A 25,186-nucleotide genomic window follows, 5' to 3' on the forward strand; every position below is an offset into this window, starting at 1 on the left:
CTGCACTGGACATGTCTGGACCTGCCTGAACTCTGCTGGCCTCAGCTGGAGTGATTTCCTTATCCTCAAGTTATGCCTTGCCAGGTCCTTGACCCTCCACTGGCATTAGTTGAGCTGCTGCTGAGAAGAATCCTGATGTTTTTGGTTCTTCACGATGGTGAATTGGTGCATTTGTACCAAGACCCTACCACATGCGATGACCATCTGTTCGCAGTTGCTGTGAGTTGGACTCTTTGAGCTACAGTGACTGCAAGTGACGACCGACAACCTGAGCTCTGCACCCCCGCACTACAGCAACAACAGCCTGCAGTGACTGTCAATGCAAAGATCTAGCAATCAGGGGCGGCTCTTCCGTGATGGCATAGGAGCATCGCCCCCCTGCGCAGAGTCAGGCATGCAGTGACAAATAAAATGATAATAAAAGAACAGTATTATAATTTTACTTGTCGCTGTCTCCTTGACAGCTTGGAATATCGAATGCAAGGCAGGGGGGCCTAGCCATAGGGAGGAAGGGGGGTGGGCACTTGGCCATCTTAGTCCAGCCAAACTGACATGTGTGCTTACATTTCTCCAACCGAGCTATGTTACACAGCCAAGTTCGAGAAATCAGCACAGGCATCCTGTGCCTCAGCAAGCGTCAAACCAGCCCACTCAGGCCAATCACGGCACTGCTCTCATGCTTGCTTTAGCATGAGAGCAGCATCTGGACTGGTAGCCTGCAGTGACTGCTGGGAAGAGCTGGCAGCAGGACCGGGACCAGCAGCAGGACGGACCAGCAGTAGCAGATACGTTTTTCTTTTTTTATACCCCCCTCCTAACACTCCTCAGCTCCACCATACTTGATTGGTGATAGCCACCATTGCCAGCAATGATTGTCTGCAATGCCCGACCCCCCTCTTCACACAAGTGCAAGAAAAGCCTCCACTGCATGGCCTGCTCTTCACACTACAGTGATGACCATCTTTGATGGCCTACCTGCTCCTCGCAGCCTTCTCCACTGTGAACAGAACTCTTTGTGCTGAACTTTGAAAAGGTAACTTGTGACTTTGCTGTGGTCTAGCACGACCAGGTGACTGCAAGTGACACTTTATGCTCTTAAGTACTACATTTATTTAAAATTTAAAAATTGAATAGTTCTGTTTCTACTGCCTGGATTTTTGTCATTCGGGATATCATCATATTCATTACAATCCACTATATTGTTCAAAATTGGTTTGGGATTTTCCTTGTGTTGTGTTTTCACCATATTAATGTTTGTGTGATGCATAATTGCTTTACACAGTGCCTTTAAATTAAGCTGAACTGCTTCTGTGGCACCTCACCTGAGGGTTAAGCACTGGTTAATTTAGGGACTTTTGTGGTTCACCCTGACAAGGTTTGTGACAAGGTTTGTGCCTCAGTGGGGCTTTCATCACCCCTCCTCAACCAATAACCCAATTTCGTCTACTCAAAAACACATATATCCCTAAGAAATTACAGTGGGTTCTTTCCATTGTTCCCAGGTTATCCTCTAGTCTGGAGTATTTTTTCTATATGGATTTTCAAGCTTGATACAGTTAAAAAATTAGCGTAATAATTCAGCATATTGTACATTTCAGGTATGACAGCATGGCCTCAGCATACAGTTTAAATTTCCATTGATATTTGAAACTTTAAAACTTTCCACATGATGAATTCTTCATTGTAGAGGTGCTCTATATATATTACATACAACAGCATAGCCAATAGACATCCCTGTCTTGCTCTCCGCCTTCTCAAAAATGACTTTGTCTCCATTTCACACAATCCTAGGCTAGTCTTAAGTGTAGCGTTTCACAAAGACACAGCAATGCACACTATGAAATCACTTCATTGGATCGTATCAGCTGATAGATCGTGGGAAACTTTTATCGTTGATATTTTCGCTTACTGACTGACCCAAGTACACCCGTGGTAATGATTCGCACTCATGTAAAAATCCTGGTTGATTAGGACTAATAATGATATGGATCATACAGATAGTTGGTGGCAAAAATCCTCAGAAATATCTTAAGACACACACTTATTAGTCTTAGCACACTTTATGAGGCACGTACTGATGAACAGAACCAATTGTACTACTTTTAACAATAATCTTCTTTCTCACATTGGCAGACTCCGGCTAGCTGGTCATACTAAAACCTTTGTGTCACCTCATGGAACCATCTTACACTCTGCTGCATGCCTTGTCAAGTGTGCACAAAAATCAGCATCACACTCCTTTTAAGCGACCATCACTAGCTGCCACTAGAGAGCAGAATTTATTCAAAATAGCCCACCTAACAAACAAAGTGATTCACCTTGTTCTGCCTTCCTACCTCAGAAGCAAACTCCAACCACAGGGCGACAGAGAACACAGGAAAAAAATGGAGGCTACTTTTTGAAATCTCATGACAAAAAGATCAAAAACCCTGAACCAAGCTTTCTCTATTCAGGCTCCACTTGAATCCGGATAACATTTTGGACCCCTCCTTGGATAACGTTTACAGCTGTTGCTTGTTATTGTCTCCTAAAACTTTTTTTCTGTATTCTCCTGTCCTTCAATTCTCCAAATTTGTACTAATATGGACTCATTCTCTCTTTGTTGCTGTGTTTCGTTTGCCACCCGTGCCTTGAGGTCAGTGGTACATAAATACGATGAACACAACAACAATAAAAATACTACTGCTCCTATTATTACTACTGCTGGTAATAATAATAATAATCGTAATACTAATAAAAATAATTACACATAGGTAACAGTAAATAACAGTATTTTTTTTCTCATCAAAAGGTTCTAATTGACATGAAAAAGATGAGAGTGAAGTTCAAAGTGTCTATGAGATCACTCAGATCCCAAGGTGAAAAAAATTGCTGTTATTCAATTTTTTCATCTATTATTTTATGTTATGTATGGCTCCCAAAATCGTCTGGCCCTTTCAACTGCTACCCTAGGCAGAGGAGTAATTGAGAAGCCATACATAGCATGACCTTTCATCCCTGTCCCAAATGTGAAAGGAAATACCCGACTACATACATAACAGCCCGACACTCTCTGTGTGTTTCCTACCCCTCCAAAAGCTAAGTTTTCTGCTCTCAGTCTGAGCAGAGAGCCATTACCGCACTAACAGAGCCCCCTCAGAGCGGACTATTATTAATTTATGATGTAGCAGTAGTGGGAAACAACTGCAGCTACGTCATTGAAGTGAATAACTAAAGTTGGAATCCAGTATTCATGCTAGGGGATCTCAATTATAGCCATACATAATATGTAGAATTATGAATGGGGAAGAGTGAATAATAGATGTTTTTAATGGGAGGTTATGAATAACATCAAACAGACAAAAGCAAAGTTCAAGGTGTCTATGATGTCACCCAGAACCCACAAGTGACAAAAATCCGTGTTATTCACTTTTTATTGATCTATAAATTATGGTTTAAAAAATAGTCTGCACCTGCTATTAAATGCTATTTAATAGCAGAGCAGTAATGCGGGAGTCATACATAACACGTCCTCTTCTCACTGTACCAAATAATAAAATTCCTGGATCCCTGCCACCCTCAACGCCTTCCGAAGCTTTGCTCTCTTCTTGCCACTGGGACCGAGAGCCAGTGTGTTACGATCCGGAGGCAGGTAAATTCAAGCAAAGAGAGTTTTATTCTTCAACCACCAACCCATGGCAGGCACAACCACTCTAGTCTCGACCAACTGCCATGGAACTCCCCCCACACACCAAGGGCCAGATGTACGTAGCCTTTTGCACCTCGCAAACGGCAAAAAACGCCGTTTGCGAGGCGCAAAAGGCCTCACGCGATGCAGAAACACATTGTGCGAGTCAATACCGACTTGCAAAATGTGTTTCAATCTCGCAAATAGGAAGGGGTGTTCCCTTCCTATTTGCGAGTCGCACCGCGATGTAGAGTTGATTTGTGACTGGGAAAGCGGTTGCAAATCAAGTCGCAGTTACCATCCACTTGAAGTGGATGGTAACTCATTCGCAAACGGGAAGGGGTCCCCATGGGACCCCTTCCCCTTGTGAATGCTCACAAAATTATTTGTTCAGAGCAGGCAGTGGTCCTATGGACCACTGCCTACTCTGAAAAAAACCGAAACAAAAAGGTTTCGGTATTTTTTCTATTTGCAGCTCGTTTTCCTTTAAGGAAAACGGGCTGCAAAGAGAAAAAAAAAAACTGCTTTATTGAAAAGAAGTCATGGACATGGTGGTCTGCTGTCTCCAGCAGGCCACCATCCCCGTGAGTGCCTAGACTCGTTATGGGGTCGCAAACTGCGACCCACCTCATAAATATTTATGAGGTGGGTCTTTGCGACCCCATAGCGAGTCGCAGAAGGTGTCTGAGACACCTTTCTGCATCGCGAATTGCGAGTTTCAATTTGCGAGTCGCTTTGACTCGCAAATTGCAAGTCGCAATTTGTCACTTACCTACATCTGGCCCCAAGTTCTACACCATCATATGGAACGTGGATAGCAAGGAGGTTCTAAGCTGTACCAAACATCCCACAGATAAACACAACACAGTGCTAAACTATCAGGCAGTCAAGAAATAGTTAATGGCATGGCACCAGCGGGAAGCAACGACTGCAGCTGCAACAGCAGTTGCTGCTGTTACTGCTTCTATTACTGTTAATGAGAAAGATTAAACTAGTGGTATTAGGATCTTTGACAGGATACGTATATAACATTAAACATGTGCCAGACCTTTTAGTTATTAATGTATAATTTCCAAATGCTGGATCCATGAAATGATACACTATGTTGATTCAGGTTTATGGTGACACAATGTGATCTTTTCTAGAGTGAAATGTATCTACAGTTGGTGGAATGCTTGTATGATTAAAATCTAGGCTATGAAATTTACACCCCAGTGGGGAAGTTAGACATCACATTTTGCATCAAATGTTTTACTGTCTAAACACAGTATGAATACAATTTACAGATTCACAATAATTCTTGCAACCAACTGTCACGGTCAGTGGGGATAGCTATATATAGGAAGCTTAATCAATGTGTTCAATATGTTGCATACGAAAACAGAAATAAAATATACTTCCTCTCTATTTTGTCAGTGAAGTTAGTTTTCACTACGTGTATTTGTAGGATTAAAGGTAACAATTTGCATGATTAACCCTATATTAAACTGACAACGTTCATGTGAACCTGGTGGAGCCGCTGATCTTATAATGTACTCTGATGAGTTTCCTTTGATGTTGTCTGTTCCCTTTTTCTAAACATCTGTCTTACAGCTGCAACGAGCTGCAGTACTCTCAGTATGTGTCCACCTGCGACAACGTGCACATCCAGAGTCTGCAGAGTGACGGCTACTGCCTGAAGCTCACAGACATGAAGGGCTTCTTCCAGCCATGTTACGGGCTCCTTGATCCTCTCCCCTTCTATGAGTCCTGCTTTCTGGATGGTTGCTACAACAATAAGAAGTTCCAGCTGTGCGGCTCTATGGCTGCATATGGGGAAGCTTGCCGCTCGTTCGGGATCCTAAGCACAGAATGGATTGAAAAAGAAAATTGCTGTAAGTAGAAAGTATATGTTGCCCTTATACCACCATCTAACACAGATGGCCTGATTTAGTTTAGCTGGAGGGTTACTCCATCAGAGACTTGACAGATATCTAGTCCATCTTGTTACAAATCCCATAGTATGCAGTTCACTTGTAGTAAGGCATACAAGATATCTGTCACATTTGTGATGGAGTAACACATCTGCCAGATGCCAAATCAGGTCGAGTCTGTGTGTGGGGCAGTAGAGAAGGACATTTTTAGCTCAATCTTCATTATGAGGTGCACAGTACCTGCTAAGTGTAAACCCAGCATCGGTTGTTACTGGAATCATGCAGGAAAACCCTGCAAGTACCATGCGGCCACAAGTTAAACCCCATGGAATGGCAAATAACTGCAGTCTTGGTTTTACAGAGAGCAAAACTGCATGGTATTCCCTGTTGCATGGCATTTAATGCTCACATTTACCACCTGTTCTGAGCAGGGGTAAATCTGCGCTGGGAGATAGATGAGGGTGGAGGGATGGGTCTTGACAGGGTATGGGGAGGGTAAAGTACCCTGGCAGAGAGTAGCATTGAGCTTCCGCTTGCCAAAAACCAGGAAAAAGCTCGGCAGGGAGGAGGACAGGTACTTGACTGCTATTGCAGCCAAAGCCTCAGGAGATTTTAATGACTATACCAGGCGGTAAAATTAGGTCCTGCAGCCGATGAAAACCAGATTCCTGAATACCTCTTGTGATGGCTCAGAGAACAATTCAACATGGTAATTCCACCTGCCTTGTAATTAGGGCCTAAGTATTCAGCGTAAAAATGTCATTTGGAGTCAATTTGCGATGGTCTTATTAAATAAGCATTTTTAGAATACGTGTCGCTGAGTATGATTTTGAAAATTATTTTCAAAGGTGTCAAAAAGTGACGACGAATAGGCCAAATGTAGGTTTGGTACAAAATTTTCTTCCCGTGTATTATTGCGAAGTTGTAAAAATCATGCGAATAGTCGATTTCAGTTTTTATATTAACTGTATTTTACGCTTTAATGTTTTTCCAGCCTCTTTACAAGCATTGCCGCCAACTCTCAGGCACCACTAATTATCGTTGTAGCAAAAGGTTATGGGTTTGGACCAAAGACGAGATGCCGTCATCTGCCAATCTGGCCAAGAATGAAGCCTAAGACACAGAGACTATCACTCTGAGGCCATTTTAGGCTGTGCCACCAGAAATGGCAAAAGAGGATACCAGATTGTAACAAGTGCCCGGATAAATGGCTTAACGACAAATGCAGTTTTTTTTCTAACACTCCAGAACCTTTACAAGAGCTGCTCCCACTTTACATTAGGGACTGGGTTAATTAGGAGAAAAGGGTCATACGAGGAGTGTTCCATAATGCGTAATTCCAAGCTGAGAGCGGTCCATGCACATGTGCAGGGTACACTTTTAAGATGCATTCTGCTGTAAATCAAATAGGGACCCTCTATAGTCTCCTCGAGTGCCAGAACTCCCAGTAGTAAAATGCTGTCCATCACCTGCTAGTCCGAGTTCCTGTACTCTAGGAGGGTATCGAATGGTTCCTATACGAATGGACCTTAACAGAGTTTGGCAATTATAATCTAGGAGACTGGGACAACCTCCTATTAGACACAACTGTGATTTACACTTTGTTTTAATATTTCATTTAGAAACATATATTTTATTTTATTATTTATATGTGCCTCTCGAGAAACTTGACTGTTTCTAGGTGCTTCTAGACAAAAAGTATAAGACCAATATCCATTACAAGACTGTTGACATTGACTCAACAAGTTGAGTGAGGCCGAACCCTAACACTAGACTTTATTTCTGATTCACATAGGGCCAGATTAACTAAAAAGTGACGCAGCACCGTGCTGCATCACTTTAGAAATGCAGGAATGCGCTGTATTTAATATAATATGGTCCATCCCTGTGTTTTTCCCCCTGTGCCGGCACTAAAATTTTCTGCCAGGGCCAACGCAGGCACCCTTGCACACATAGTGCAAGGGTGCCTGCGTAGATGGGATTGATTGTTTATATGCAGTAAGGTATTCCTTTCTGCACATAAACAATCTACAATGGCAATTTGGCACTTTTATGTGTACTGAAAAATGCAGCACACATAGAAGTAGCAAGTAGTCATTTTTGAATGATTGTGGGCAGGAAGGGACACCTTCCTGCATATAATTAATCATTATATACTTTGTGCTCTTACTATTGGTGCTGCAGAGTGCAGCACACATGGAAAAAGCAAAAATGAAGAGAAATAAAAGTATTCCTCCTCGTTGTGCCATGATAACGCCACCCCTGTTGGCGCAGCCACAGATTTACTCCTTCTTTTAAATCTGGGCAGCGTCAAAAGCAATGGGTGTTGCAGCAACACCCAGTGCACGTCCCTCTGATGGGAAAACTGCGCCCATATTTACAAGATTGCGTTAAGCCACATAAACTGGTTTAGTGCCACCTTGTAAATGTGGCGCAGTGCACAGCACCACCAGAGCTTTACCAAAAGTGACGCTACGGTGTCGCTAGGACTTGTAAATCTGGCCCATAGATTTTTACGAGTTTCCTATAGCTGTGCTCTCTGGGTTTAGCTCTTACTTCGATTGGCAAGTGGTTCCAGTGTCGACGTCCCAACACTAAAAAAATCACAGGTTACACTTTCATTTACGACAAATGCAGGGAATCAACAACGGGAAAGTGCTTCACGAACGGAAATGTTCCAGATAAATTGGTCTTTGACTCAGTCTTCGCTTGGCCAACCTTTAGGTTATCATCAGCGATATATGACCATGGGGCCCATGCTACCACCTGTAGAAAGATTATTTCTCTATTAAACATGTTATAACAACTTGTAATGGTGATTAGGCCTAAAGATGTGTTATATTGGCAGCCACTGTAATATTTTAATTGCTTTATTGTCGAACATTTGTATCTGTTTTAATAGGAAATGGGTGTCTTTATACTGCGCCGTGTCACTCACTCCAGACATTTGTAATACAGATGAGCCGAAATATTTTCATCCAATCGCTCAAGTACCCAATGACTGTCGTAGATGTTTTACTCTCTGATCTGTGTATTATGCCTAGATGTGACTCTGTGCTTTGTAACGCACTACATATGAAAAGAAATATTAACTCTGCCAGCTCCTGAAAGGAAAACCTTTGTAATTTGACCACTGCCCAGACACACTGCCCTGCTGCTCAAACTAAAAATCGACTAAAGAGGACATAATTAATTTCATTATGAACTTCCAAGGATTTGGAAAGAAAAGGCTACTATAAGTATCAGCAAGGGGTCTGATTCTAGGGTAGTAGACTTTAGTTTTTTTAACCTTAGGATTTACCCTCAATAAGCATTTTATGTTTAAATCAAGTTCTTGTCGTTGTGTTCTCCTCTTTAGCAGGAGTGATTGAAGATCCCTGTCTGGGTGCCGACTGCCCAAACCGGAGCTGTGAGCTGGACAACGGAGGGGAGTTGTGTGGTTGCATGGAGCCTCCAGCCTATGGAAACGGTACAGTATGGATAGGCCGATATGGGGGCCGCAGAGGCGGGCAAATCACACATGGGAATGTTATTGCAACTAAAATATATTGCTAAAGTTATTGCTGGTTGACAAAGTGATGACAGTTTCGTTCTGGGTTCTTTTCTTAGAAAACTAGTCTGATCCGAGATCAACGATCACATCTCAAACATTCCTGTCTGCTGGAAATGGGAGCCCCCTGAAAGAAAAAACAATCACTAGTAATAAACCATAAAAAAATAAATGGAAGTTTGCATTCTATATATTTGTTCTTGTTTTGCCCTCTGCTGTTTTCATATAGAGCAGAAAAGCAGCAAATTCGCCTTAAACTGTTGGCAGAATTCAATTGGCCCGGGTTAGAGAAAATAAAAATAATTGAACATGCAGTTGTTTCATGTGTAGACTCTTCAGTCTGAGTTAAGAGAACTCACTACTTTTATTTGTATAGTGCACATTATGAACTGCATCACGTCCTGGTGCATGGAAGCATTTAGGATGTTGGTGAAAGGTGCTTTTTTGAGAGTTTTGAATTTTTGCAGGTGGTGCAAACAGTTGCATTACTTAGCATTGTCAGCGCGTCAGACCTTATGAAGTAAACTTACAAGGGGGACTGCGCTTTGAGTTTTTCCCACCAAATAACCCTGTACCAATACAAATTAATAGCAAATAACAATCAATGACAATAATAATCAATAAGAGTCAGTAATTTCCACATGTCATGACCTCACAGCCATGAATAACCACACCTTGTGCAAAAAGTTTGAATGTTTATTTCACCGATATTAACAATGCTAGTGTCACGTAACTTAGTGTCAAAATCAAATGATAAACATACAGGAACAACAGTGGCTGACCAAAGCGGTGAAAGAATCGCAATCTAATCAAAGCTTGAGCTACTGCACATTCTTAGGTTACAGTACAAATAAATAACAGGAATAACTGTGCACACAATATAACACATTTAAATTCAACAGGGAAAAGACATCAACTGTAGTAACAGGTAGCGCACTTCGTCCGTGAGAACCCTAACTAACATCAGATTAGAATAGCATATTTGGGCTTCATGCAAAACAATTTAGTCAACACAAATTTGGAAAAACATCTAACTATGGCTCTATCAAAAGTAGCGGTTGGTACCTAGAAACAAAAGCAAATAGACAGAACAATCAGCAACATTGTCAGTATACCTGTCCTCAATATGGTTCAGCAAGCTGTGACAATCTTCGTCAATAGGACATCAGTTCGGTCAGCAAGACATCAGGATTCAGCATCAAAGTTCAGAACAAGCAAAGTCTCTTTCAGCAGTTTGGAAAAGGATAATAACTGAATGCAAAGTGGAAAAATGGAAAAAAGGACAAATGATGTCCGCCTCTCGATGCAGTCTGGCTAAGTTAGATTTCCTAAGACTACTTCCCACCTTCTTATTGGTTGAGGAATCACATGTTTATACTTAGGGCAATGAAACTAAAACCCCTAATCTAAAGTTTTACTACTACATGGTTCACATGTCTATGATTGGCTCCTCTTCTCCCACACCCCATCGTTCTGCTAGTCATGTATCAATATTGTTGCAGCTTGTACTCCAGTCAAGTACAAGTCTCCTGGGAAGGTCACTCTTACACATACTATGTTAAACATTGTTTCACTAGCTAGTACAACATCTTCTAGAAAGCGGTTTCGCTTAATCTACGAGCACTGGTTCAGCACAGTGGAAAATCACAATTTAATTCTCTAAGCATCCACTTTATGAAACGCCTAAGAAATGCAGCTTGCCATGAGGCCGTGCAGCTGGGCCAAACCCTTGCTAAGTTAAGGCCTACAATTAATAAAGCTAATGCATAATGCATTACCTTTAATATGACATATTACTACATTAATCAAACATAAGCTCAACATTTCATATTAATAAGCTATTAATAAGTACATTATGTGAACATTGGCGACCACATTCTTTTTCTCTAAGTTAATACATTTTCTATGCAAATCCAACAGTCAAAATACATGAATATTCATTATTAAAATTCAGCATTAACAGTCCCTCCTCTGATGACTAAATATGTCATCACACTAAATCCTCCCCCAGAAATGTTTGGCTTCAGCTAAAATTCTGTTATCCCTATCTTTCAAATCTTTGTTCTCTTTTAAAATTTTCTCTAAACCAGATTTCCCTTTTCATTTCTTCCCTCCTCTGATCATTCTTCATTTTCTTAATTTTAATCATTCTACACAATTTACATATTCCCCATGCTCCAATTATACAAATCACAGTAGTCAATATCCCTTGTATTATTTTCAATAATATCCCTTTCCCAATGTTGCTGAGCCGATTTCCCACTGAAGTAAACCCTTTGCCAACTTTCTCCCAGACACCTGGTTCTTTCAACTCTTTCAAATCAGCACTCTCATTAGTCAGATTAGTAAGTAAGCTTCTAGTTTCTGTACTGTTATCAGGAATATACGAACAGCAATGCTTCAAATTAAGCATTTTGCAAACTCTGCCATCCTTTGCTAAAAGAATGTCTAACGCAAGGCGGTTCTGAAGAGTCATATCTCTTTTCTGCAGCCAATTCTGTATCTATCAGGGTCATGGCTCCTGAAAAATATGTCAACTTGTTACCCACAATAGTAGACAACCTTCGAATCTTTATCAAATTCAGAACAACTCCTACTGAAGGAATTATTGCTCCAAATATGTCTCCCACTATAACAGAAGGAGACTCTTCCCTTTCTCTACTGTGATGTAATTTTGTCAATTTCGGTAATCCTTTCAAATCGGAAAATCTTTGGGAAAACTATCACCAAATAACATGTGCCATAGCATCCTCTTGGAAGACGGTAATAATCATTAGGTCCACAAATTTAATATAAACCAGGAATCGCTGGATCCTGTCCAATTCAACAGAAATGTCCATTACTCTGAAACAAAAACAAATGTCTGCCTTCACTTGTTCCCACAAATCTGTCTATATACACAAAGCTTCCCTACGTGTTGCACATCTGAAGCTAATTTTCCTTGTGTCTTGAATGCACTAAAAGAATAATCATTTCTAAAAGTCCTCTTCCCTAAGCCCTATTCTATTTTCTCCTTCAATGCCTTTCTCCTGTCATCTGTCTGATCTAAGAAGCTCTTTTCTAAAGGTCTAAGCAAGCATGTCAGGTCATTCTTGTGTGCATAAGCTGTCCCAAAAGTTAATGTAGGCTCAAAGAAACCTCTCACTAATACTATATCATTCCCTTTAGCTTCTCCACTCAGGTAACTAATTATGGGGAAAAACGAAAACACTACATCATGGTTTGAAAAGAAATATTGAATGTGCTCCTGGTTACAGAATTGGGTTAGTAACAGACTACAACTTATCCCGTAAATAAGGGGCAAACTATGATAAGGTACTCCTTCTTCGACTGATGAAGGAATCTGCATACACACATAACAATTCGTCTCATCTATTGTCTCAACATACTCACTCAATAAGCGATAGAAGACTTTAGAAGAATGTTCACCTTGTGCCTTGTCTATGTGCAGATATTTCTCATTTAACCTAAACTTCTCTATTGCTGTTAATGCAATAGTCGTCTCTAAAGCTGAAGTATGTTTGTCTTTCAAGACCAGTCATACCCACAATCAATATCACACACAATATCACACAGACGATTGCCAAACCAATACTCATGTATTTACAGCACCTGTTCTTACTCAGATGTGTCCACTTTACCTTCCGATGCGAGACTCGCCACCTCCGCACACAACCCATCCCACGTCGACAGTGGAACAAAATCCCCGAGGGACAGCTTCTCTCCACTCTCAACGACAACCAACCCACCTTGTCCTCCGAGCCCAACGACGCAGCCCTCAGCCTCACGAAATGGATCACCAACTGCGCAGACAACCTCGCTCCCCTCAGACGCCTCCCAAGACAGACCAACACCAAAAAACCTCTCTGGTTCACCGACACCCTTAAGGATTCAAAGAAAACCTGCTGCACCCTCGAGAAAGCCTGGCGCAAGGACCACACCGCAGAGAACATGACTGACCTCAAGAACGCTACCCGCGAACACCACCAACTGATCCGCGCCGCCAAAAGAAATTTCTTCACAGACAGACTGGACAAAAACAGCCACAACAGCAGAGAACTCTTCAACATCGTCAAAGAGCTCTCCAACCCTAACGCCAACGCCATCACACCCTCACAAGACCTCTGCAACTCCCTCGCCACCTTCTTCCATCGTAAGATCACCGACCTACACGACAGCTTCGGACACCAGACCCAGCCAACCACCACAGAACCTACAACCCCAGCCATCACCCTCAACGCCTGGACTCACATCAACACGGAAGAGACAAAAGCCACCATGAACTCCATCCACTCCAGTGCCCCCTCGGACCCCTGCCCACACTTCATCTTCAACAAAGGCGACGACATCATCGCCCCACACCTCCAGACCATCATCAACAGCTCGTTTTCGTCTGCTACCTTCCCAGAGAGCTGGAAACACGCTGAAGTCAACGCCCTACTGAAAAAACCTACGGTGGACCCAAGCGACCTGAAGAACTTCCGCCCCATCTCGCTCCTCCCCTTCCCTGCCAAAGTCATAGAGAAGACCGTCAACAAGCAACTTACCAACTTCCTTGAAGACAACAGCCTACTCGACCCCTCTCAGTCCGGATTCCGAGCCAATCACAGCACAGAAACCGCCCCCATCTCAGTCACAGACGACATCAGAACCCTGATGGACAACGGAGAAACAGTCGCCCTCATCCTCCTCGACCTCTCGGCTGCCTTCGACACTGACTGTTACTGCACCCTAATAACCCGCCTTCGCACCACCGGGATCCAAGGACAGGCCCTGGACTGGATCACCTCCTTCCTCTCCAACCGCTCCCAAAGAGTCTACCTCCCACCTTTCCACTCAGACCCCACCGAGATCATCTGCGGCGTCCCACAAGGCTCCTCGCTCAGCCCGACTCTCTTCAATGTCTACATGAGCCCCCTCGCCGACATCGTACGCAAACACAGCATCATCATCACCTCCTACGCCGACGACACTCAACTGATACTTTCCCTCACCAAGGACCCCACCAGCGCCAAGACCAACCTGCAAGATGGAATGAAAGATGTTGCAGATTGGATGAAACTCAGCCGTCTGAAACTGAACTCAGACAAAACGGAAGTCCTCATCCTCGGAAACACCCCGACCGCCTGGGACGTCTCCTGGTGGCCCACGGCCCTTGGCACCGCACCGACCCCCTCTGACCACGCACGCAACCTCGGTTTCATCCTGGACCCACTTCTCACCATGACCAAACAAGTCAACACTGTATCATCCTCCTGCTTCCTCACCCTCCGCATGCTCCGAAAGATCTTCCGTTGGATCCCCGTCGACACCATAAAGACCATGACCCATGCCCTCGTCACGAGCCGCCTGGACTACGGCAACACCCTATACGCAGGAACCACCGCTAAACTCCAGAAACGTCTGCAACGAATTCAAAACGCCTCCGCCCGCCTCATCCTCAACATACCCCGCAACAGCCACATCTCCGCCCACCTGAGACACCTGCACTGGCTTCCCGTCAACAAAAGGATCACCTTCCGACTCCTCACCCACGCACACAAAGCCCTCCACAACAAGGGACCCGAATACCTCAACCGCCGCCTCAGCTTCTACACACCCACCCGTCCTCTTCGCTTCGCCAACCTTGCTCTCGCCGCCGTCCCTCGCATCCGCCGCACCACGGCGGGTGGGAGGTCCTTCTCCTACCTGGCGGCCAAGACATGGAACTCCCTCCCCACCATCCTCAGGACCACCCAGGACCACTCCACTTTCCGGAGACTACTCAAGACCTGGCTCTTCGAGCAGCAGTAACCCCTTCCCCCTAGCGCCTTGAGACCGGCACGGGTGAGTAGCGCGCTTTATAAATGTTTATGATTTGATTCGATTTGATTCCTACCCTGCTGGCTAGTGTTTCTCATGATCTGTAAAGAATCAGAAAGTAGAAGAGAACATTTTACAACCATGCAGCAAAATCAAAAACAAAAATCTTCTTTCTGCAGTTATTTACAGCTTTCAGTCTCACTTTCAGGATCCTTTTTATAAAAAATCGGTAAGCTTGTCAAAATCAGTTTAGCAGCTTTCAACAGTCTCTTTCTCTTTGTACCTTTTCTCAATTTGAAATTTTTAAAGTTCAGTTTGTTCGCTTCTTTCAAGTGCCAAAATATTCACCTGGAATGTCTTGATCAAAACAAAAAGACAAAAACTCTCTTTGCCATTCACTTGTTGCTGTATACCCCTATTCAGGACCTGCGTACCTTCAACTTGCATTGTCTTTCTTTTCAATTTTTAATCTCCATTCAATTCTCCTTCACTTAGGTCTTCTCTTCTTGTCGTATGTACCTCTTCCTCGATTGTTGTCACCACAACTTCTTCCTTTCTCCTTACTTGTGACTCTGACCACTTGTCTCCTTTCAGTGGACTTTTGGTCAATGCTCTTTTGAGTATTGAACTTGAAACTTCTTCTTGCTCTGCAGAATTTTCTCTTAACTGCCTGCCACTGGGTGAGGTGGAATCAGACCACATTGGCTATGATCCGCCTCAACTCCTTCCCCCTCTGGGTCTGGTGTTTGCTCTGTTTGTCTCTCAAAATCATCTGTTTCTGGGAAAGCCCTCCTCTGACTAGGCTCTCCTGCTGCCTCTTTCGATATTGGCTCACTGTCACTCTCCTGGAGGTCTTCTCTTTCGTCTCTCACAGGAGTAACTGAACAGTTCTCAACTTGCTCAGATCAAGTCGCAGTTCCTCTTTCTTTTCTTTCCAGCTCTGAGGCTTGTCTGGTCATTGCTGGTACTGACAACAACTCCTCTCCATCGTCCAAAGGACAAGCCACTTTTCTCGTATGGCTTGCGTATATCCAGTTCGGAACCCCAGCACACTTTACAGCTATGGTAGTGATTAGTACTACCTGGAAAGGGCCTTTCCACCAGGGTTTCAAACACGTCTTCCTCACATGTTGTCAGACCATAACCCAGTCACCTGCTCTCAGGTTGTGTTCTTGATCTTGTGATGGTTGCGCTGTGGTGGCTTCCACCTGATGTAAGAAAGAGCGAACCACATCAGCCAGACCTTTGCAGTAGTCCAACACCATATCATCTGTAATGTTCACAAGAGCATTTGCAGGAACCGCTGGCAACCTCATTGCTCTGCCCATGAGGATTTCATGTGGTGATAATCCTGTCTTCCTGTCAGGTGTGTTTCTCATTGTCATCAGAATGAACAGCAGTGGTCAGGCCATGTCAGATTCGTGGACGCACATATTTTCGACATTCTTGATTTCATGGTACCATTCATCTGTTCCACTAGTCCTAATCAGTTCCCTAAGCAGTAGTTTTGCTACTGTGAGGCTGTCATTTCTTCGTGTAGGGTAAGCTTCAATCGAATGACTAAAAAAACAGACAATCACCAACATATATCTCAATCCTCCACACACAGGCATCTCAATAAAATTCATTGGCATTCTGCTGACTGGACCTCCTGCTCTTCCAATGTAGCTCAAATTAACCACTGTCCCTTTTCCCACTTTCATTTGCTGAAAAATGGCAAAGTGTTTCAGCGACTTGCCTAAACCTCGTATTGAACCAATTCTGCTTGAAAGTGTGAATCATTGCATCCCTCCCAACATGTGCTGGACCATGATAATACCTAGCCATTTGAGACAACAGACTGTTTGGTAAAACTAATTGAAACCCACAATTTATCCTGTTGCTGTACACATTTCATTTTGCTTCATGATCGTTTTTCCTCCCTGTCAACATTATTCTGCAGTGTTCTCAATTCTTCCAATATATATATTACATGCAATACATAGCTTGAACATATTTCATCTTATTTAGGTAACAATTCCCACTTATCCTTGAACAATATACAGTTCAATGCGTAAAACCTTGCGACTTGATCCGCACATCCATTTCCCATTGACCCAAAATCTTGCGATTTCAGATGTGCACTGCATTTCACCAGGGCAATCTTCTCAGGCATTTGGATAGCTTGCAACAATTCTTTAATTCTCTGACCATTTCTCACTGGTGAACCAGAAGAGGTCATCAAATCTCTCTGTGACCACAATTGGTCAAAGTCATGGACTATTCAAAATCCATACTGGCTATCCTTATAGATGGTAACTTTAAGCTGAGCAGAAACATGGCACGTTCTAGAAGGTCTACTAGTTCTGCTACTTGTGCAGATTATACTCCTTGAAGCCAAGAGGTTTCCAGTATACCAGTAATTGTGCACATGGCACATCCTGCACTCAGTACTCCTCTATTGTCTCATAGACAAGAACCATCAACAAAGATAATTTGGTCATTTTCTTTCAATCAGGTGTCTCTAATATCAGTTAGCTATGTCTCAGTGTTGTGCACATATCAGTTACTTCAAGACAATCATGCTCAATGTCTTTCAACTTTTCAATTTCTGCATTTTTATTCGAAAGCAATGTTTCCGGGTTAAGCTCTGTACATCTTTTCAATGACACATTTGGTGACCCTAGAATACTCGTCCCATATTGAGTCAATCTTGCACCTGTCAGGTACTGGGTCTTTGTTCGGGTAAGTAAAACCTAAACTGAGGGAGAGACCATAATTGTGAGGGGGTGTCCCATCACAATGCTTTCACACTGTGTGAGGCTCTGTCCAACCAAAGCAACTGCATGCAGACAGCCTAGTAAAGCTGCTGCAATGGGGCGCAAAGTATCTGAAAAATATGCTACTGGGCGGTTTACACCTCCATGGATCTGCGTCAAAACAACGAACATGCATCACACTCATGACAAAACAACGTGAATGACTTTGGCCCTCATTTTGACATCTACCAGCCATCTGCCAGATTATGACCACAGCCGGATTTCCGCCACAAGATGGGCGGAAATCCAGCTGTGGCCATACTGGCGGATGGTGGTAAGGTGGCGCTGCTACCACCAACAGCGCCATGCCAGTAGTCCGCTGCCAGCAGTATTATGACAAATAATATGGCCTGGCGGTGTCCTGCTGGCGGGTGCTGCTGGGAGTAGGAGCACCCCGTCCCGTCTCCTGCCAGAGGACCCCCTGGTTCCAGGTAAGTCAGGTCTCCGACAGGGGAAGGGGCTGGGGGTGTTGTGTGTGTGTGGGGGTGTGTGTGCATGTATGTGTGAGTGTGTGCGTGAATGTGGGTGTGTGTTTAGTGTTGAGTGCGTGTGTGACTGTATTGAAGTATGAGTGCGTGAATGTATTGAAGTTTGAGTGCGTGAATGTATTGAAGTGTGAGTGCGTTAATGTATGGAATTTGGAATGCGTGTCTGCGAGTATGTTTTGAAGTGTGTGCGGATGTGTGTGTGAATGGATGAATTCATGTGTGTAGGTATATGTGAATGAGTGTGTGTTAGCCTGTGTGTGTGTGTGAAGGGGGCATGGATGTAGGGGGGCGAGGGAGTGATTGAGAGGTGGGGGGTGGGGGACACCTATCAGTGACAGGGAAGGAATTCCCTGTCACTGATAGGGCCTACCTCCATGGTTTTTGTGGCATTACGAATGCCACAAAAACCATGGAAGTTGGCGGGGACATAATCCCGCAGGCAGCACAATGGCGGTAGCCGGGCTGGAGATGGATATCTCCAGCCCGGTGGCTGCTTCAGCCAACCCCCAATGTCATAATGTGGCAGTAAGTACTGCCAGCCTGTTGGTGGTACTACCACCACATTAATGCCAACCGCCGGGGTCATAATGATCCCCTTTTTGTAGTCAGGCATACCCAAAGCTGGAGCTTCGCACAGATGTCTCTCAATTCAGAAAACGCTTTCATGCAAGCCTGGTCTAACACTAGGGGATCGGTGACTTCTTTATGAGTCAGCTTCTACAAGGGCTTGGAAATAACTGAAAAATTTGGAATCCATTTGCGGCAGTAGCCTACCATCCCTAGGACCATCCTGACATCTCTCTGTGTGGTTGGAGGACTCATCTGATGTATGGATGTTACCCTTTCTCTGGATAGTTTCCTTATTCCTTTCTCAATCTGGTGACCCAAATATTTCTCTTCTTTCTGACAGTATTGTAATTTAAGTGGTAACACTTTATGACCATTCTTTCCCGAATGGTTCAGCAAGGCATTCGTGTCATACTTGCACTCGTCCCTCGTTTTGGACACAATCAACAAATCATCAATGTACTGTACCAAGGTCAATTGGAAAGGCAATTCCAATTACTCCAAATTTGTTTTCAAGATCTGATTGAATATGGAAGGTGACTCTGAAAACCCTTGAGGAATTCGACACCAACTGTAAACTTGTTCTAAATATTTGAAACAAAAGATAAATTGGCGGTCCTCATGAAGAGGCACAGAAAAGAAAGCTTGTGACAAGTCTATGACAGTGAACCATTCAGTATCGCATGGAATCTGAAACAGAATCACAGCTGGATTTGGCACCATGGGCAACATTTGATCACAAGGTCATTTATTTTTCTCGAATCCTGGACAATTCGATCTTTCCCACAGGGCTTTTTCAATCCTTATATCGATGAAGTACATGGGGTGCTCAACACTTCCTTCAAGATCCCTTGTTTTACAAATTCTGCAATTATGTGAGCAACCTTCATTAGGTTGTCCTGTGGCATGTGGTACTGGGGAATCTGAGGAAAAATGGCATTCGGCTATACCGTAACTTTAAGTAGCTCAACTCACTTTATCAGATCAATCTCTTTCCCCTTCAAATACCATACCTCCTCTTTAACTGTTCCCTGTAAAATGGGAGGAAGCTCTTTCACAGTAAATACTGGAAAGAAATTAATTTATCGTCTCACACTCGGTCTCTGGATCTGGGTCATCCTCATCATCAATATTCGTCTGTATCTCGATTCCATCATTTGAGCAAGTAACCGAGCACCTGGTTTAACACAGCAAGTCTCTTCCAGTAGGGATACTGGACTTGAATCACAGACTACGAATTTGTGCAATCCTTTAAAGTTGCCAATTTTAACCTGAACTGGTTCTGTGACTGGGTTGGTCAAATACTGATTCGCTACTTCTACAATCTGAACTGTCTATCCTGAAAGGGGCAAGTTTGGAAATTCTGCGGTCCTTACTGTAGAACGTGTAGCTCCTGTATTAACCAAGAATGAAACCTTGTGGCCCATTACCGTTCCCTTCACATATGGGCCTTTTCTGATCTAGTTCTAGAGAAGCTGCAAGCACACATTCCTCCTCATTCGAACTCACGCTCACCCAATCATCGTTTATTCCATTCTTACTGTGTAACGGGAATTGGTGTACCGTGTCACTACTTTGGTTAGACCTGTGACCTGTTTTGGAAGCATCACCTGCTGCTGTTCCATTGGGGCTTGAGGCACTTGAATTTGCTGTCTAGGTACCATTTGAACCTGCTGTTGCATTGGCTGCAATTGTGTTATTTGTACATGTGGCATTTGCGCCGGCTGCATGGGTTGAATATTTTGCATTTGATTCACATTATTATGAAAATTTGACCTCTCATTCTTGGTCCTCTCACATTTTGGAACGGATTGATGTCACTTGTTTGCTGAATGACACCTTCCTGCACCATCATCAGACACTCCCACTTCCAATGTCCGACCGCTCCGCAAGCGTGACAAGGCAAGACTGTCTTCATTCCCTGCATATCATTCTGAACCACTAAAGTATCCAAATCAGGACTACAGTTTCCATTACCAATTTTCCGTGACCTCTACCTCTGATCTGATTTTGAAACAAAACATTTCCTGTTGCTGCTGCTGTGGAAAAATGTCCCTGCATCCCTGTTTGTGCCACTTTAATCTGCGTCACCATCGCCTTTTCTTTCAACTTTCTCTGCTTCAACTCAATCTCATCACTAGAGTACTTTGCATACTGCATCACCTCATCAATCGTTTTTGCTTACCAGCAAATCAAATGGCTCCTAATCATCTGGCTAATTTCAGGTCTCATTCCTTCCACAAATCTAAACACAAAATGAATCATGTTTTTCAGCACGATCGTTTCCATACCACTGTAATGCTTAAACGCCTGCAACAATCTCTCGTAATATGCATGTATTGACTCCTTTGCTTCCTGAGCTGTCCTGTCTATTCTCTGCCAGTCAATGTTTCTTGGTGAAATTGTGATCTTCACAAATTCAATCACTTTATAGAAATATTTCATTACTTCAGGAGACGGCGCACCTGTAGCCAGATCTCTCTCTGGTTCTTTTGTCGGCCAATGTATACTCCTCTTACACTTCATCCACAGATCAGCTGGGACTACTATCTCTAATAGAGTGTTCAAGTATTCCTACAGGCATTTTGCAAGTTTCACAAACCTACCTGTCTGCTGATACCATTCTACTGGCTTCTCTTTCAGCCAGGGTCTCAGGGAGACCAGATCCTCTGGGCCTGTACATGCTCCCAACATGTCCACCACTAGACAGCTCCAAAAATCCAATAGATATACCACAGAGCCTGAGAGAGTCCAAGTGGGGGAAAAGGGGATTAGGTAAGGAACAGCTGGGAAGGAGACCTGTAGGAAGCAAGAGGTTAAACAACACAATGTCAAGATATAATCACATTGACTTTCAATAGACTATGGTTCTAAGAATTCTTCTACTGTAATCATGGATAACTTAGGACATGACTATACCTAGTCCTCAAGGAATCTAGGTACCTCGAAAAACCAAGAATGGGTTAATACAATGTTTCATTTGAGCTTTTCAGGAAATATCATATATTGTAGAGAATACAAGAACCTTCTTCAAAATAGTTTCAGAATAAACATTGCATTTTTACAGGAGGACAAAGGCTATCTGAACATTCCATGAAAGAACAACAGGAAATGTACTAGGAGCTTAATTAGCACAAAGAATGCCGCACTTTGATTTGAGCATTTCGAGAAAACCAAAGCTCAGGATAAATGTGTGCACCTCAACAAATACTGCACACCAAAGTATTCAATGCCATGAAAAGATCGCGCGCACTGCTGATCTGAAAATCAAGAGTTTACTGCCAGAAAAGAATCGCGCACCATACTGCCGATTAGAAGTTTCACAATGTTAATGTTATGAAATGATCGTGCACACTGCTGATCTGAATGTCAAGAGATTTTATGTCAGGAAATGAATCGCGCACCTTGCCGATTCGAAATACACAATGCAAATATCATGAAATGATCGCGCACACTGTTGCAGATCTGAATGTCAAAGTTCAATGTCAGGAAATGAACCGCACATCTTGCCGATTCGAAATACACAATGCAAATATCATGAAATGATCGCGCACACTGTTGCCGATCTGAATGTCAAAGTTAAATGTCAATAAATGAATCGCGCATCTTGCCGATTCGAAATACACAATGCAAATATCATGAAATTATCGCGCACACTGTTGCCAATCTGAATGTCAAAGTTAAATATCAGGAAATGAATCACGCACCTTGCCGATTCGAAATACACAATGCAAATATCATGAAATGATCGCGCACACTGTTGCAGATCTGAATGTCAAAGTTCAATGTCAGGAAATGAACCGCACATCTTGCTGATTCGAAATACACAATGCAACTATCATGAAATGATCGCGCACACTGTTGCCGATCTGAATGTCAAAGTTAAATGTCAGGAAATGAATCGCGCATCTTGCCGATTCTAAATACACAATGCAAATATCATGAAATGATCACGCACACTGTTGCCAATCTGAATGTCAAAGTTAAATGTCAGGAAATGAATCGCGCACCTTGCCGATTCGAAATACACAATGCAAATATCATGAAATGATCGCGCACACTGTTGCAGATCTGAATGTCAAAGTTCAATGTCAGGAAATGAACCGCACATCTTGCCGATTCGAAATACACAATGCAAATATCATGAAATGATCGCGCACACTGTTGCCAATCTGAATGTCAAGAATCATATCCCAGAATTGAATAGCAGACCTTGCCGATTCAAACAAGAATATGTAAATGTCATGAAAACACAATCACGCACACAAGGAGTTTCACAACTAGGCCCAAAAACTTGAATGTCTTTGAAAACGGGGGGCGGGGGCCCAGCCTGACCTCCGCCTTACCGCCCTGCTAAAGGATCGGCAATATAATGATGGCAGACTTGGAAATATCATTGTAGGCCTCCGGGACCGGAGCTCAGGAAGTTGCTGCTGCTCTGCACCGGGGCCTCTGAATAGTGAGCACATGGAGCTGGGCTGACTCCCTTATATAGAGTCAAGCCCAGCCCACAGACCACACCCAGTCATGGGGCAGGGAAAGCTTCTAGAAGGTCCTAGAAAGGGACCAAACCCTGACACACTTGGTAAGCCTGCAGCAATGCCTTGCAAATGAACAGTTATTACAAACATCATTAATAGTGGTTTTCAAGGGTAAAATCTGCAATGCAAAAGGTTAACAAACTGCATATAAACATAATGCATGAATTATGCCTATGCAGAAAGACTGGGTTTTTGCATTTGAGTCGCCCATAGAGCGCGGACTGTCCTGATGTTGACACAGGGATAGTCATTTGTAAAAGACAGAATTTCACTTCTGCTCCAAGAGACATGAACAAAATTCCCTCTGCGAATGTCTCTCATTGGTAACATTTTCATTGGGTCCTTGCCCTGCTGCACATTTGCAGTCATTTCTGCAGAATCCCTTTTTCTATTATCTCTTTTCTTTGCCCATCTGCCTTTCCATTTGTCTAATGCTCCCCATGTCTGGCAACTGTGGAGTAACTCCCTAGGGTGGGCCTTCATCCTTGCAGACCTCATGTGTTCAAAATCTTTTGTGTCAAAATCTAAACAGTAACTCCCTTTCAAATGCTTTGTCTTCTCTATTTATATGCCGTACATCTCTACCAAGTCTGCTAACCTTGATGTACATTGCTTACTTCCCTCGTAATTTTCGGGCACATATATCTCAGTTCTGCTTCTGTGTAGGAGTCTAATCTGTTCACACACATAGTTCCCTCAATGAGCCCAACCTCTTCCATTTCTAGTCCCGTATAGTTCAAGTACTCCTCTCCCCTAGGAGCACTCTGCGGGGTATTCAGCTTGTCTAACCATTCAGTCAGTTGTTGGGCAGTCAAACCTTGCAGCAAAATATTGTTGGCCTGGGCATGTGGCACTTGTTGCACAACTGTATTCAGGGACCACAGTTATTTTAGGCTCTGACTAGCATTCAAGCCTATGATAGTATCTGGAGGAACTCCAAATGGGCTAAGGTCTTGCAATGATCTTGATCCGTCAAAGGTCTGTCCCACAGGAGAGACTACTTGGATATTCTCATTAAGTCCTCCCCTCATTGAGGTCTGACTCAGTACTCCCTGTCTACCTGCAATGTTATTCTCTTGTGCAAACAAAGGTACAACTGGACCAATGGTAACAGGTACAGATACAGCATCTGGGCTTGGTCTGACTCTCAAGTTCTGTGGGTGCATAATACCCATATTCTGGCTCATTCGTACGGACCTGACTGACTGTGTCCCTATTACTGGCATGTATGTTGGCACTGCTTGTGACTGCACTTGAGGCAGTAAAAGTGGAGTTGGGTCTGTCTGAACCAACATCGGTTTCGGGAACACCTGTTCTGATGACACTATTAGGTTTGTGGCAGTTTCCACTATAGGTACATCAGGGTAAATTCTCTGGACATTTGACTGTGGCATCTGATTCTGTGCTACTGGAGTGATAGGTGCATTGAGACTGTTCTGCATTGGGCTCTGTGTCATGCTTGGATTAACCTTCTCAGGACTCGTAGTCATGTTAACCTGGGTCGGAGCTGAAGGATTTACCCTAGTGCTCGGACCACTCTCTTGTGCTGCATATGTTGGGGGACAATTCCTCAATAACTGCAAAATAAATTCATCATCGTCTGACTCTTCCTCAAATATCAATGATCCTCTAGACTCCTTTTAATTCCCTGTAAAGTCTCGGCTCTCCACAATTTCTGAGCACTGTCCCATCTAGCCTCCGGTAGTGTCTTTTCTGCCTTTTTCATTCTCTCAAATTTCTGTTGCTGTTGCTGTCTGGCTACTAAACTCCAGATTGACAATGCCTCGACCTGTGATGGTCTCGGAGGGGGTTTCAAATCATACAGCCCCCTCCTCAGATTCTCTATGCTCCTCAAATTAA

At 43.4% G+C, this 25,186-nt stretch overlaps 1 protein-coding gene across 1 annotated transcript in view; it reads left to right on the plus strand.

The window, feature by feature from the left end:
• TECTA (tectorin alpha) overlaps nucleotides 1-25,186 on the plus strand; it is a 333,031-nt gene that overhangs the window by 261,198 nt on the left and 46,647 nt on the right. Inside the window, exons 16-17 of the mRNA XM_069221517.1 lie at nucleotides 5,261-5,541; nucleotides 8,939-9,049. Coding sequence (XP_069077618.1) covers nucleotides 5,261-5,541; nucleotides 8,939-9,049 — 392 coding nt within the window. The remainder of the gene's footprint in view (nucleotides 1-5,260; nucleotides 5,542-8,938; nucleotides 9,050-25,186) is intronic.

The sequence above is a fragment of the Pleurodeles waltl genome, chromosome 3_1, assembly GCF_031143425.1.
Source record: "Pleurodeles waltl isolate 20211129_DDA chromosome 3_1, aPleWal1.hap1.20221129, whole genome shotgun sequence".
Lineage (NCBI taxonomy): Eukaryota > Metazoa > Chordata > Amphibia > Caudata > Salamandridae > Pleurodeles > Pleurodeles waltl.